A 13560-nucleotide genomic window follows, 5' to 3' on the forward strand; every position below is an offset into this window, starting at 1 on the left:
TTTTTAAATTTTAACTTTTCATTTGATCTAAATACTAATAATAAGAGATCTAAAGACTGATGATAAGAGGTCGTACGCTAAAATTAACAAGCCAACATGTGAGCCTAACTTTATGTTTTTATATATGTAGAGAATAAGAGATACGGAAATGTTCAAAATTCTTAACACATTTTAAATTAAAATTGATGCACTAATCTTTGTAAGGAGTTGAAGTTTTAGGAGGAGATAGATATTGTATACTTTTTGTTTTCCGCAAAAGAGATTGATATTATATACTTATATATAAAATACTTGAAATAAATATGAGCACAAGTTTTTTTTAATCATAATATAAGCACATGATTGAAATAAATATTTTTTTAATATACTTATGAATAATATTTTTATCATCTTTTATTTTATTTTATATATATATATATATATACACACACACATTTAGCCAAGCAATCACCAATATATCTATACATATATACATAATGAGGCTTCATTAGGTCGACCTAATGGGTTTATCATCAAGCCTTTCATTGTAAGTGGTAGGACCCAACAGCTGAGCTAGACAGGAGTATACAAAGTACTTCAACCATTGCAAGAAGATGAAAGGAAGCTCCAGTTCATCACTTACTACATCTAATAACAAATAGCATCAAACAATCGAGTATCATCAGCAACGCTTGGGCAAAAGGTAGACCTAATAGTAGAAGACGAAACTCAACTTCTTGTGACAAAAGTGAAAGATAACCGCATTGCAACACATAGTAGTCTGAACTATTTTACTAGCGCATTCCATTCTGAGCTGTTGCTTTTTCTCCATCTCCAGCTGAGCATTACTCTGTCAGCACACACTCAGCACCACTTAGTTCCATTCTGAGTTTGCATAGATCTTCCTCCCTGAAAGTACAGCAGCATAAACAAGTAAACCACACAACAGCAAAAAAGGGGAAGGAAAAATAAAATAAAATAAAATAAAGAGAGAGAGAAGATAAAGCAACAAAAGTAAGATTGCGAAACACACTCAAAATCTAATCAATGCCCTTGAATAAAATTTGAAAATTCAAAATATAAAAGGGGGCAAACAATACCTACTCGAGGAGGTGGTGCACAAGTGATTCTGAACAGCCATAGAAGATAATATGTAAACTTGCTTGGAATCTGATAGACATAAACTCTAATTGGCATGCTGATAGGGTAGTAAGGCTCCTTAACAGCCTCTGGTTTTCACTCTTCCAAACCAGGTCTTCAAGCTACTGCACATATTTATTTTGGTCTCCGTAGGAAGTGGAGAAGCCTTGTGATTGAGAACGAAATGGTCAAGTGATGTCACAAAGGAGGTCTCAGGCATGTATAATTGAGCTTTGGGATGGAATTGGGGTCAGGAAACTAGTTGGGGTTATGGAAAAAAAGAGAAGAAAACAAGGGAGAGAGTAATGAGAGCAATAGGACTGGGGACTTTGATCTTGGAGTTTGCAAGGCTGTAATATTAACATTAAAAAAGTCATCAATAGTTGTGCTTCTCCAAGAAACCATTGACATCAACTCTGAAACTAACAGCGGCTGCACAACAGCAAGAGTAAGCAGATGCCTAGGTTTATTTAAAAGAACTGGCATCCCCTGTTTGCCTAGGAATTGCTCCATCTCATAAGGGAACTGACCCACAACAAAAAAAAAAAAAAAAAAAAAAAAAAAAAAAAAAAAAGAAATTCCTTGAGCTCCATCTGAACAACATAACATCAAAAGTAAATTACATAAGATGTCTAATGCAACACACAAATGATAGAACCCAATTTATATCTTAATATTAACCTTCCAACCTCCATTTTTGCCATAATGCTAAAAACAAAGTCCAGCATCTCCTTACAAAAGGTAAAGAAATAAACAGAGAAGAATAAGACAAGAAAATTTAATCAATGCTCCTGGATAAAATTTGAAATTTGTCAATATAAAAAAGGGGGGGAAAAGAATACCCGCCCGATGAGGGAGTGCACAGGACTTCCATTTAGAGTTGAGAGTGGAGGTCTGTCTGTAGATTTTTCTGAACATCCATAAAGATCATATGTAAACTTGCTTGGCATCTCATAGACGCAAACATAATCAGCACACTGATATGGTAGTAATGCTCCTCATACAGCCTCTGGTTTTTACTCTTCAAAACTAGATCTTCAAGCTCCTGGACGCTTACTTTGGTCTCCATAAGAGGTGAATAAGCCTTGTGAGTAAGTAGGAAATGGTCAAGTGAGGTGACAAAGGAGGTCTCAGGCATGTAATGAAACTGGTAGGAGTTATGGAAGGAAAGGAATGAATTGAGGGAGAGTTTAATGAGAGCAACATTGAAGCAAAGGACTGGGGACTTTAATATTGGAGTTTGCTTCCCAGCCATATCCTCTGTGCCTAAGTACCAATTTTGTAAGGCTATAATATTAACATTTAAAAAAAAAAAAAAAAAAGTCATCAATAGTTGTGCCTCTCCTTGAAACCCATAACATCAACTCTTAAACTAACAAGCGGCTACATAACAGCAGGAATAGCAAATACCTACCTTTATTTAAAAGGACGTGAATCCCCTGTTTGCCTAGGAATGGCTCCATCTCTTAAGCGAACTGGTCAAAAAAAACCTTCCTTCAGCTCCACGAAGGAAATTGCTTAAGATGTCTAATGCAACACAAATTTTTTTACTTGAAACTTATAAATATGACCTTCAAAGATAAATTTCACTTTTTATAACACCATCAAAAATCAAGATCTTACACAATAATTATCAAACTCAAGATCCTTGTTGTTGGTCATCAATGGTAGAACCCAATGTATATCTGCGGTATAAACCTTTCAACCTCCTCGTTTGGAATAATGGTAAAACAAAGTCCAGCGTCTCCTCCCAAAAGCTAAAGAAATAAACAGAGAAGAACAAGACAAGAAAATTTACTTTGAAAAGAATACAAAGAGAAATTTAATCAAGACTATAAAAATAAAAAAAAAGACCATGGAAATTACTAAATTTCCATTGTCATGCCTCTGCTCCTCCATAATCCATTCCTCCCCGTTGGCTTGGACCGATAGCCAACTCCGATTCGATGACCTCCGACGACGACCCACAAATTACCGGAAAAAAAAAACGAAAAGAAACGAAAAAATCAGACTGAAAAATTAAACCCAAAAAAAAAAAAAAAAAAAAAAGAGAAAATCAATCACCAACGAACCAACCGAAAGCATACAACCATGAAACACAAAGCACATTCTATTATACAAATATAATATAATATGAAACAGCTTCACCTTCCCTTTCACAAACAGCTTCTCTTTCCCGAACCCCATGTCCCCTGTCCTCCTCCCTCACTCTCCTACTCCCATCTCAGCCCGCTTCACAACATGATATGATATAATATATGTAACTCTCTTTTTTCTTTTTCTTTTTTCTTTAATGAAAATATAATATATGTGACTCATCCTTTAAAAAAATAATAATAATAAATTCCTATCTTGTGATTTCTTTTCCCATTTCACCGTAAAAAAGTAAACAAGATAAACAAAAACTTAACCAAAAGCGACAAAACAAGGCAAAAAAAAAAAATCAAAAGAAAAGAAAAAAAAAAGTTGCACTTAAAATTAAAATGATAACGAAAAAATAAAAGAATGTTTTTGAAGCTGTTAAAGAATATAATATATATATATATATATTAAAAAGAATTATTTTTTCAAAACATAAAAGATTTTTGGTTTTTCAAAAACAGGTTTTTTTGTTTTCCCAAAAAACGGAAAAAAAAAAAAAAAAGAAAAAAAAGAAAGGGAAATAGACAACTGATAGTGCGGGATGAGCATTCATTTGAATGCCCATCCACTCTCCCGAAGACGTTGCTTTTCTTCTTCTTCGGTGAAATCATTTTGAATGCCAAATATTTGGCGGATTGTCTCCCTATTCTGTCCCTTCATTCTGTCTGCAATGCTCTCAGCGATCACATCTTCAACGGTGCTCATATCTAGGAAATGAGCCGCCTTGCATGCATAATAATTTAGACAATTAGAAATTAAATAGTAAATAGATAATTTAAACAAATTAAAATTGAATAAGAAAATTTTTGTACCTTGAGTAAGTCAACCAACGTGTCTGCCGAGCACATCTTCAAATCTAATGACGCCTCAAGTTGATTAGCTGAGTAGCTAATCAACTTTTTCATAATGCTTGCAGTAATGCAGACTCTACATTTTCCAGAAGAGTTCGACTCCAGCATCATGCGCATGAATTTAGATTCATGTGCAATCGAACATGCTTGGTCAATGACGAACGATTCTCCATCAGTGGATTCTACTTGGATGCACGACATTACTGAATAAAATAAACAGAAAAGGTGAACTCCATTGATTAATAAGTAAGAGTTGCAAATTAAGGCATTCATATGCGTTATCTAAAAACTTGCGAAAACTAGTTCAAAAATAATATAATAATAACCAAATCACTCAATATTTAACTTATTCACTAAAATGGAACCAACCACATAAAAAGAAAAAGAAAAGAAAAGAAAAAAGAAGCCAAGAAAATAAAATTACATGTTTTCTTGTTTTCTTGGAATTCAAGAAAACCATAAAAAAGTTACCTGAAGAATATGATACCAAAAACATGCTTATTGCTGACTTATAAACTATCTACATATATTTGAGGCCACTTATAATCTAATAAATCACGATTTAAAAGCCTTCCTTTTGTCATAATACAATATTTAAATTTAATATTTACATAATAATTAAAGTGATAGTTTTTAATAAGACAAAAGTCAAAATATCTTGTTGATAATAAGAATAATTTCTATATATTTGATATGTAAGTTTTGTTACACCTATACCCCTAAAGTTTACCTCCATTTACAATTTTATCACTTGTACTTTGTATTGTCACCTATGTTCTCCCGAGTTAACTTCATTGGTTTTGTTCCATTAGATGGCACACAACCCGTTTTCATTTATTTACCCAAAAAAAAAAAAAAAAAAAGGTTTTCGTTTATTATTAAGGAGTACAATGGGCATTTCAACTTCTTCTTCAATGTTTCTAATATTCAAAATGTGAAGATATATATATATATATATATATTTCTTTGGAGGAACAAAATTGACAATTGAAAGACTTGAACTTTGGATCTTGTTACATATTCATTCTATAGCTACGTGCTTGAAATTAAAGTGATTATCAATTGGATCCTCCTGTATATTATGTTCATTTGTAGATATCTCCGAAAGTACATTTGTTTGCAAGGGTTTTACATTGTGTCCTAATTAATCTCTTCTTTTGAGTAGTAACTAATATTTCGTATCGTTGATTTTTTGCATCAAGTTTAAAAGTCTGACCGATAATAAATGTCGGAAAATTATACTCATGTTCTTTGAATTATAATATTTTAAAAAAATACTAACACCAAAATATGCACATCTTTCAGTTGGCTTAGGCTTGTTTCCTTAGGAAGTGATTTAGAAAAACATAACAGAGTCGTAGCATTTTCAATTGGATTTTAGATTCCCAACAGTATAATTTTCAATTTCACATGCATTTTTAGTAACTTCTTTTTATCTCTTTTTTTTTTTTTAAATAATAATACAAATAATAATGAAGTCTTATTTTCATGATTCAAGTTTAAAGCTTCTTTTTAATCCTATAATATCGAACTTTCAATTTTATAAAATCTTAATTTACATAGACAATGAACTAATGTAGAAACCATCTCTCGCTACCCTCATTCATGTTCCATCTCACTTTATGCATTGCTAGAACTTATGAAGGAAATGTTTCAAATCCACTACCGGCTTCCACTTTCTCATTTTGTTTTTCTTGTGTTATTAGTGCCGGTTCTCCATCTATGCATACCAAGGCCTGCTTGATCCAGATTATGACATTCTGCTTCTCTTGAGAGAAGCCAACTTCTCATCGTACGTGAATCATATTCAACTTAGGATCATATCATCGACATCATAACAGAGACCTGTAACAACAATTGAGACTTCAAAAAGTGTTCTATAATATAGTAATAGAACTGAATCGACGACTTAGCTCATGAAAATATAATTGACAAAGCTTACCATATTTGCTCTTTTAGCCTTTCTTGACTGGGATATGAACCCTCGCATGGCTTTTGGGGCATAACCACCTTTGTAGAATTCCTTCTTCAGTATGGAAAAGGAGTATTTGACACAGGGGTGCAAGTGAAAGATTATCATCTTAGTACAACCACTGGACGATCTAACTAGGTAACTTTCATGAGTAACTGGCCATTTCCAACTACACCATAACAAAGAAGAAATTAAATAGGTTAAAAGCCTTAAAAATTATCCATCTAGCATTGTTTATGGATTATTTGCTGCTTCTTATACTCGTCGATTCAAATAATTGGTATGCCATGATAAACTACAATTTCGATGTCCAAAGAATATATAAGAATCAAGTGTTTTCCCTCCATGAATCAAAATGATTAAGCATACATAACAAAGATGAAAAAAGTCACCATGCCTAGGATTTAGAAATGAAATTTTTATCAACTAGCATACTTGATAATTCTCACCAACAAGTTTAACAGTTCAAGTCATCGAGCAGGAAAGTTATATATATACACAACTGGATGAGATATTAAAAATTTCATCATTTTGGTACAGTCGAGGCACAAACAAAGATACAAGATGGAAGGAGAATGCAATATCGCGTAAATTTGAAGTTCTGGGACACCAATCCATAGCCCACATAGACCTTCCAACATACATCACAAAGTCCCTGCAGCAAGAGAAATTGTGAGGAGAGATATTTGAATGTGCATGTCATAGCTTAAGTAGGTAGTGAGTGTGATAATCAATATGCAACAATACCAGAAAGTTTCAATAACAAATGCCCATTAAAAGACAAGAAATACAAGAAGTATAATTATTATAGCCAATAAGATAGGAAAAAAAATGCTTTCGTGATATTTGATTGTAATAATGGCATACTGTTCAACAATCAAGCTGACTATCTAAAATGGGAATGTGTACAATGGCATAGAAGTTCGAACATATAAAAAGCAGCAATAAGATGGTGCTCTTATTAGTGTCTCAAACACAAATATGGGACCACAAAAAAATGCTTAAACTGGATATGTTCAGAAGACCTAGGAAACCATTGCAAAAGCCTGATCAAATCCAACAAAAGTACCTTGGTTCCAAAGATGCAGCATTACCTGAGGGATTCTGAAAATTTGTTATTCATGCATATCAATTTTTATTCTAAAAAATAAATATTAAAAAAAAAAACTGGTAAAAGACACTCCATTGAGAACCTTAGGGATGGCTGCTGAAGAAAACTGAAGCAAGTTAATCCCGCAGATAGATACGAATTCATAATTAAAAAGCTTCCATTCTCTATAAAATACGGATTTAGTAGCGAAACTATATTTTTAAGCATTACGGGTAGAGAAGAGAAACATCACAGAAAAGCCAAAGAAGTGCCATTTATTAACCTCAAGAAAGTGATGAGGATGATAAGCGCTGAATTTCACTCTCATCTAGAGAGAGCCTTCCTCCTCCGCCTCTACCTATCCGCAGGGCTTGGAAATGATTTCCACGGCTCTAGACTGATATTCTTGACGCCACTCATCAAACAAGGATTGATTGACTCCACGGCCGTTGGAGTCATTCCCTTGCTCTGCCGGCATCAGTGGAACTGTCACTGCCGGTGTCTTATTGTTCGGCTATTGAATTGTTAAAAGTTGGGCAATTGAAGATTCTGATGCTTCTTCAAAAACCGGACTATTTTATGGTAGTAAGAATGCAAAATAGTACTAGTTACCCCAGAATTGCAGAGTTCCAAAAACGTTGTATTTTTCTTAATCGTCATTGTTGTGGCTCTCATCTATATACTATTAGAATTAGATTTAGCGACAACAATAGTGCAGAGAGATTAGACATACAATCTTCAAAACACAAATGAAAAAGGCACAGTATAAATGCACAAAGATTTCATTTCTTCAGTAGTCCCAAAGCAAATGACTTGTTAATAATTCAGATGGGAGCATCAGACAAATCCATCAAATTGAACCCAAAAACGCTATTAGACGACATAGTAAATAAAGCAAATGCAAATTGCAAATCGCTGCAAAGGGATATATAATATTGACATCCAAAGACTTTCTTCGTTTAAATCTAGTTTTAATGGATACAAAAATGTGTAAGAACTCCGAAGTACTGCATTTGGTTATTTTCTGTTTAATTGGGTTTGCATTTGGTTTAGAAAAAGTATTACCATTCTACGATAGCCTTACTAATCTTTACAACAAATAAACTAAAAAAAATTGTTCGCAGAAAAATTTTAGAGAAATATTTAAAATTTTACATAACCAGAATTAGTCAAAAACAGATGGAGCCAAAACTTAGGCGCAATATGTTAACAAATAATGATGGCTGAACGAAAAAATGAACTCAGCATCGAACTGCATTGCCATCTCTGCAGTTCTTGATACAACATTACATCTCTCCCAGTAAAAGCTAAAACCCTTGTCGCATAAACTCTTCTTTTAATTTAACCCTCTATCACAACCTAATCAGACTCCAAATGTGATTCATCAACTTGATTATCAAGAGGATTCAACATCTGAATCTCCTGGTGCATCGATATAGAGTTCGAAATCACTAGGGCTCCATCTGCAAATCAAGTGAAGTCGGAATGTGGCCATCTTGATCCCCAATAACCGCTGTAAAATAAATAATAGTCACATATTTGAGTATATATGAAGCTATGCTTCAAATAATCATTTTAAAGAAACTTGTTAAAAAGAAGTAAAGTTAATAGTCATAAACACCCATCAGTCATTCATGCACCAAGATTTTCATTATGCTTGTTGTGACATTTATAGTTGGGCCAAGGCATGCTGCTTGTGTGTAAATTAGAAGAGCCAACCATAACATGTAATGGAACAGACAAAGAAGTAGAATCATAGTACAAACCAGTATGCGAGCTGCCTCTGGTGACAAAGGCTTTCCCTCTTCACAAACAACATAGTCTGCAACAAGCTCCACAACACCTGAACAACATGACATACATAAACCTCGTTCTCCATTCATCATTCTGATACAAAAGGGCCTACATAACAGCAGGAGGAAGCAAATACCTACCTTTATTTAAACGGACTGGCATCCCTTGTTTACGTAGGAATGGTTCCATCTCATGAGAGAACTGGTCCAAAGGACCTTCCTTGAGCTCCACCTGAACAATGGAACATTGAATTCAACACAAAAAGAAATGCAACATGAAAGTTAAATAAATAAAGAGTTTACAGACATCTAATGCAACATAAAAAGCTATACGGGAACCTAAAAAAATATGACCTTCAAAGATAAATCGCACTTCATAATTCATAACACAATAAGAAGTCAAGATCTTACCCGGAAATTATCAAATTATACATATTTGTTTTTGGTCATCAATTATAGAGCCCAAAGTATATATCTTCGTATTAAACTTCAATACATCATATTAAATGATACCAATACACATTCACAATTGCTGGACTCCTAAATTATCGAATTATATTTATAACCATTTATTCTTAAGAAATCTCAGAAAACCTTTTCTGTTGCAATGCTGCCTGTTCTTCCAAAATCATAATCTTCATATTCATTAAATAACCTGCCACAAGTTGAACAAATCATTAAAAAGTTGATGTGATATTATAGTAGAGTACAAAACCAAATGACAAAAGAATGTTCTTTCTGCATTGTCAAAAAGATGGTGTAAGTAAGATTTTCTATAAATGGAAGGTAATAACATACTTTTACATCCAGCTGAACCAGTAACTATTGGACACAATTATGTTTTGGGATGTAAGAATAAAATAATCAGAATACTCAAAAATACTCCAATGATATACAATACAACCATCCCACATTTTATAGAAATATGCCTAACATTCATTCCATAGATTTTAATGATAACGAGACAAAACAAGTTCATGAAAAGCTTCATTTTTTTATCAATTTATATTCGTATATCCAAACTCTTGTAGTTTTTAGCTAAGAGTCCAAGAGAAATAAATTTAAAATTTGCAATTAACTTTAAACCGAAAAATGCAGCCATTAAATTTTATTTCCTCTTTCCACTATCTCTACAACCAAGGGGAGATAATAGATTGAATACATCAGTGAGAAAATATGTTATACGTGATGTTACCTTTCAACCTCTTCTTTTGCCAAATTGGTAAAGCAAAGCCCAGCATCTCCTCGCAACAGCTAAATACAATAAACAGACAGGAAAATTTACTTCGACAAGAATAAGAAAACAAATTTAGACCAAAAAAGGCCACAGAAATTACCAGTTGCCATAAAAAGAATTGCTTACCTTAGACACTTTGTAAATGCCCGGTCTCATCTCGTCAGCAGCAGATCTTCCTAAAGAAACTTGCATGACTTTGTTTGACCCAAGGAAAAATCTGGCAGAATTATAACGAGATTACTTGTTATTCATTCATAATTCATACACCATAGAATCTATGACTGAAAAGCTTTATCAAAGATGACATTGGCCTTCAAGCTGGAAAAATACCTTTTCTTAAATCATTGGCTAGAAAATCATTAATTTTATAATAATAAATATTAAAATTAGGCAATATATATCAAGAAAATAATATTTCTTGATGACCTAATTCACACAACATAGATAGAAAGGGCATAAACACAAACGGGTCACAAATATCAAACTACAAAATACAAATATCAAACTTTAATTGAAGCCAAAAATCCAATGATTATCACACATAGTAAACACAAATATCAAACTTTGAAATGAGCCTAGGATGTTGGTATTAAATGCAATGAAAAAAATATAGTCCAAACCTTTTTCTTTGAAAAAAAAAAGTATACCAAGTTCTTAAGAGTATGCCATAGAAATATTTCCAAGAGCAATAAAATAAAAATATTACATTATATAATTTTTTTGTAAACTTTGACCTTTATGATTAGTGTTCAGAGACTGAATATTATAAGTGAATACAGCCCTCCGCTTCTTAAAAGCCAAAGAAAAAAATACAGAAAATAAACCGACGAAAGTTAATTTTCTAAAGATCCTAGCGATCAAAGCAAAATTAATACTATGTTACATAGAAGTACAAACATCAACATGATCATTCTCCTCTTTTTCTCACATTACCTTATAATAAATAAAGAACATAAATTATTTATTCTAATCTTATATCTTATGTTTTCTTGTCCAGGCACTAATTTCCTCCTTTAAAAAAAAAATAAAAATATATTGGTTTGGGAATATGAACTACTTTTATTAAATAAATCTTTGATATGTGGTGTGAACTTACCGGCTTGTAGATTTCATCTTTTCTCTGAACTCTTTGAATTTTAGATTTCTCATGTTTTCAAATTTGAACACATAGATCGAACTGTAATCTTCCACAGCCTGTCTTATAGCATTTACTATAGCCTCTTTATGTTCCCTTCCCTTCTTCTTTGTCTTCGATAATGTAACTGCATTATACACCAAGCAATAATTTAAACAGATCATGAAGTGATATATCCCTTCTCACTTCTCAGGTTATTAGAAGGGCTACAATAAAGCATATCCTTCTTACAATATGCAAGACAGGTAAAAGGGTAAAGTATAGTCAATATCAAGAAGTACAATTTTTCACCCACTTATTTAGAAATAAAAGAAATAAGGTCCATTTTTTAACCCAAAAAACTCTTTCTAACAATATACTTTCATTATAGTTCATAGTTTAAACAGGAAAAATAATTAAGTCAAGTAAAACTCAAGAAAAGGAAAATAATGTTGTCATTAAAAATATATAATCCTTATAGTCCGTGCGAATGTTTTCACTAAAAATACTCTCGTGAGAGTTTTTCATGATACAGAATGGAGCCTTGAAATTACAATTCTTATTCAGTAAAGCAAACTGTTGTACAATTGAGAAACATAATTTTTAAAGTTAAAAATATTCCAAGTTTTAGCAGCTAAATAGTGTATCTAACAAAATCTCAAAGGCAAAAAGAAACATAACGACAAAAAGAGGGTATAAAAGCATCGTATAAATATTTTCATAAGCTTAAAAAAAAATATTAATAATATTAAATTTTTCTTAATCTATACAGGCATAGCAAATACAAAAATCTATCAAATGAACCCAGCAATAAACATCCTTGAACTGCCACAAATTTTGTTTCTAAGCTCATCGTTTTTTCTTCAATTTCTAGTTTCTATCACATTCCTACATTTTTCCTGGCAGCCAAACACACCAGCACAGGTCCACAAGAAAAATTTTATGTAGGCAAGAACATAACAAATAACCAAAAAATAATTCGATTTTGTCCATTTTCCTAATCCACCAGCAACCAGAAGAATCAAGAGAAAGAGAAAAATGGCAAACCTGGTCTGTCGCGCTTTGATTTGGGCATTTTTCCGACAGTGTGGGCGTTTTCCTTTGCTCTCTGTTAGCAGTAAAACTCAAAAACCCTAAACGAGCGGCCTTTACCCGCTTCCCAAATTGATCGTTAGGGTTTTATAAATACATGAACTTGTGGTTCTAAAACCGGGTTTCCAATTGGTCACTAACGAATCGGGTCCATTTTGGCAAACTAAACCAGCCCGTGTTTAAACAATCCGACCCGCTTTGCTCTGGTCCAGGTTTCTCAACCTCTAAATTCTAGCTGACCATATCATATGAATTTTTTTTTTTTAAACACAAAAAATTTATTTTTTGATTTTTCTGAAATTTAATTATGAAATTTAAATTAATCTTTTTACAAAAGATATCAAAATTGATTATTAAAATATCTTGAATTACCAATGAAATTGGTTATTTTTCTAATCATAAATGAATATCAAGAGCAAAATATCCAAAACTAAAAAGAGAAAATATGGTAAATAAGCTTGTTAGTATGGTTGATTTTTAGTTTTTTTTTATTTTTTTATTTTTTTAATCTGATTATATGCCATTTGCTTGATATATATTTAATAAAGTTATTGGTTTTTAGTTTTTGAGTTTTATTTTTTATTTTATATAATTACATGTTATTTGCATAATATGTTGGTTAATGTAGCCTTTTAGTTTTTTTTTTTATGTAATTTTACGTAATTTTGATTATTTCAAATATTTGTTAATAATAATTGTAAAAATGAAAAAGAACAAAAAAATTTAGAACAATAAAACAAAATCCAAAAACTAATGCAATTTAAATGTGTTCACTTTGGTCTTGCGAACTCAAACTATTACACACAATTATTAAAAAAATTAAAAATTATAACCCCTTACAATATAAATATTTAATGCAAGCTTTGTTCTTATCTGTGAAAATTTATCAAATTCATATGTGTTTACGTATTTTTTTTTTTTGGGTGAATATATGTGTTTACGTATTTTGAAATTTTATTCACAAATATATAATATATGTTGAAATTAAAATTTAGATGGCTAATACATGTATATATATAATAAATCATGTCGTACAAATAATATGATTTACAGTTTTTTTTTTAATTTTTCTGAAAATCCGTATTTTGCATACTTTTTTTTTTTTGGTTATAAATATTTAAACGAATATATAAATACATCATATAGTTTT

The 13560-nt window shown here is 31.9% G+C and overlaps 2 protein-coding genes and 1 long non-coding RNA gene across 6 annotated transcripts; all 3 read right to left on the reverse strand.

The window, feature by feature from the left end:
• Window positions 1–431: 431 nt before the first annotated feature.
• LOC107427788 (uncharacterized) lies at window positions 432–3356 on the reverse strand. 4 transcript variants are annotated; one of them, XR_003057201.3, is made up of 7 exons: window positions 2986–3356; window positions 2743–2876; window positions 2534–2594; window positions 1962–2406; window positions 1801–1850; window positions 1080–1644; window positions 432–888 (listed from the first exon to the last, which is right to left on the reverse strand). It is a non-coding gene; the product is annotated as an uncharacterized LOC107427788 (long non-coding RNA). The 4 variants fall into 4 exon arrangements; XR_003057202.3 differs by lacking the exon at window positions 1801–1850 and having other exon boundaries at window positions 1084–1644; window positions 2986–3353; XR_001582315.4 differs by lacking the exon at window positions 1801–1850 and having other exon boundaries at window positions 2986–3353.
• A 454-nt stretch (window positions 3357–3810) lies between these two features.
• On the reverse strand, window positions 3811–4313 carry LOC107427757 (SKP1-like protein 1A). The gene is made up of 2 exons (XM_016038137.1): window positions 4074–4313; window positions 3811–3984 (listed from the first exon to the last, which is right to left on the reverse strand). Exons 1-2 carry the CDS (start codon window positions 4311–4313, stop codon window positions 3811–3813), a joined length of 414 nt encoding a protein of 137 aa, XP_015893623.1.
• Window positions 4314–8303: 3990 nt separating this feature from the next.
• Window positions 8304–12520, reverse strand: LOC107427781 (uncharacterized). The gene is made up of 8 exons (XM_016038168.4): window positions 12366–12520; window positions 11301–11466; window positions 10331–10421; window positions 10163–10221; window positions 9562–9622; window positions 9109–9199; window positions 8941–9017; window positions 8304–8687 (listed from the first exon to the last, which is right to left on the reverse strand). The coding sequence occupies exons 1-8, from the start codon at window positions 12391–12393 to the stop codon at window positions 8571–8573; spliced, it is 690 nt and encodes a 229-aa protein (XP_015893654.3). The 5' UTR covers window positions 12394–12520; the 3' UTR covers window positions 8304–8570.
• Window positions 12521–13560: the final 1040 nt, after the last annotated feature.

This window comes from Ziziphus jujuba, chromosome 9 (genome assembly GCF_031755915.1).
Source record: "Ziziphus jujuba cultivar Dongzao chromosome 9, ASM3175591v1".
Classification (NCBI taxonomy): domain Eukaryota; kingdom Viridiplantae; phylum Streptophyta; class Magnoliopsida; order Rosales; family Rhamnaceae; genus Ziziphus; species Ziziphus jujuba.

Bases quoted from the DNA above. Each gene is read 5' to 3' on its own strand.
- LOC107427781 (XM_016038168.4), bottom strand. From the start codon at position 12,393: ATGCCCAAATCAAAGCGCGACAGACCAG. The intron at 9,623-10,162 runs GTAACATCACGT...AACTTGTGGCAG, and splicing joins GCAAAAGAAGAGGTTGAAAG to GTTATTTAATGAATATGAAG. The intron at 8,688-8,940 runs GTTTGTACTATG...TTTATTTTACAG, and splicing joins CAGAGGCAGCTCGCATACTG to CGGTTATTGGGGATCAAGAT.
- LOC107427757 (XM_016038137.1), bottom strand. From the start codon at position 4,313: ATGTCGTGCATCCAAGTAGAATCCACTGATGGAGAATCGTTCGTCATT. The intron at 3,985-4,073 runs GTACAAAAATTT...TATGCATGCAAG, and splicing joins CGTTGGTTGACTTACTCAAG to GCGGCTCATTTCCTAGATAT.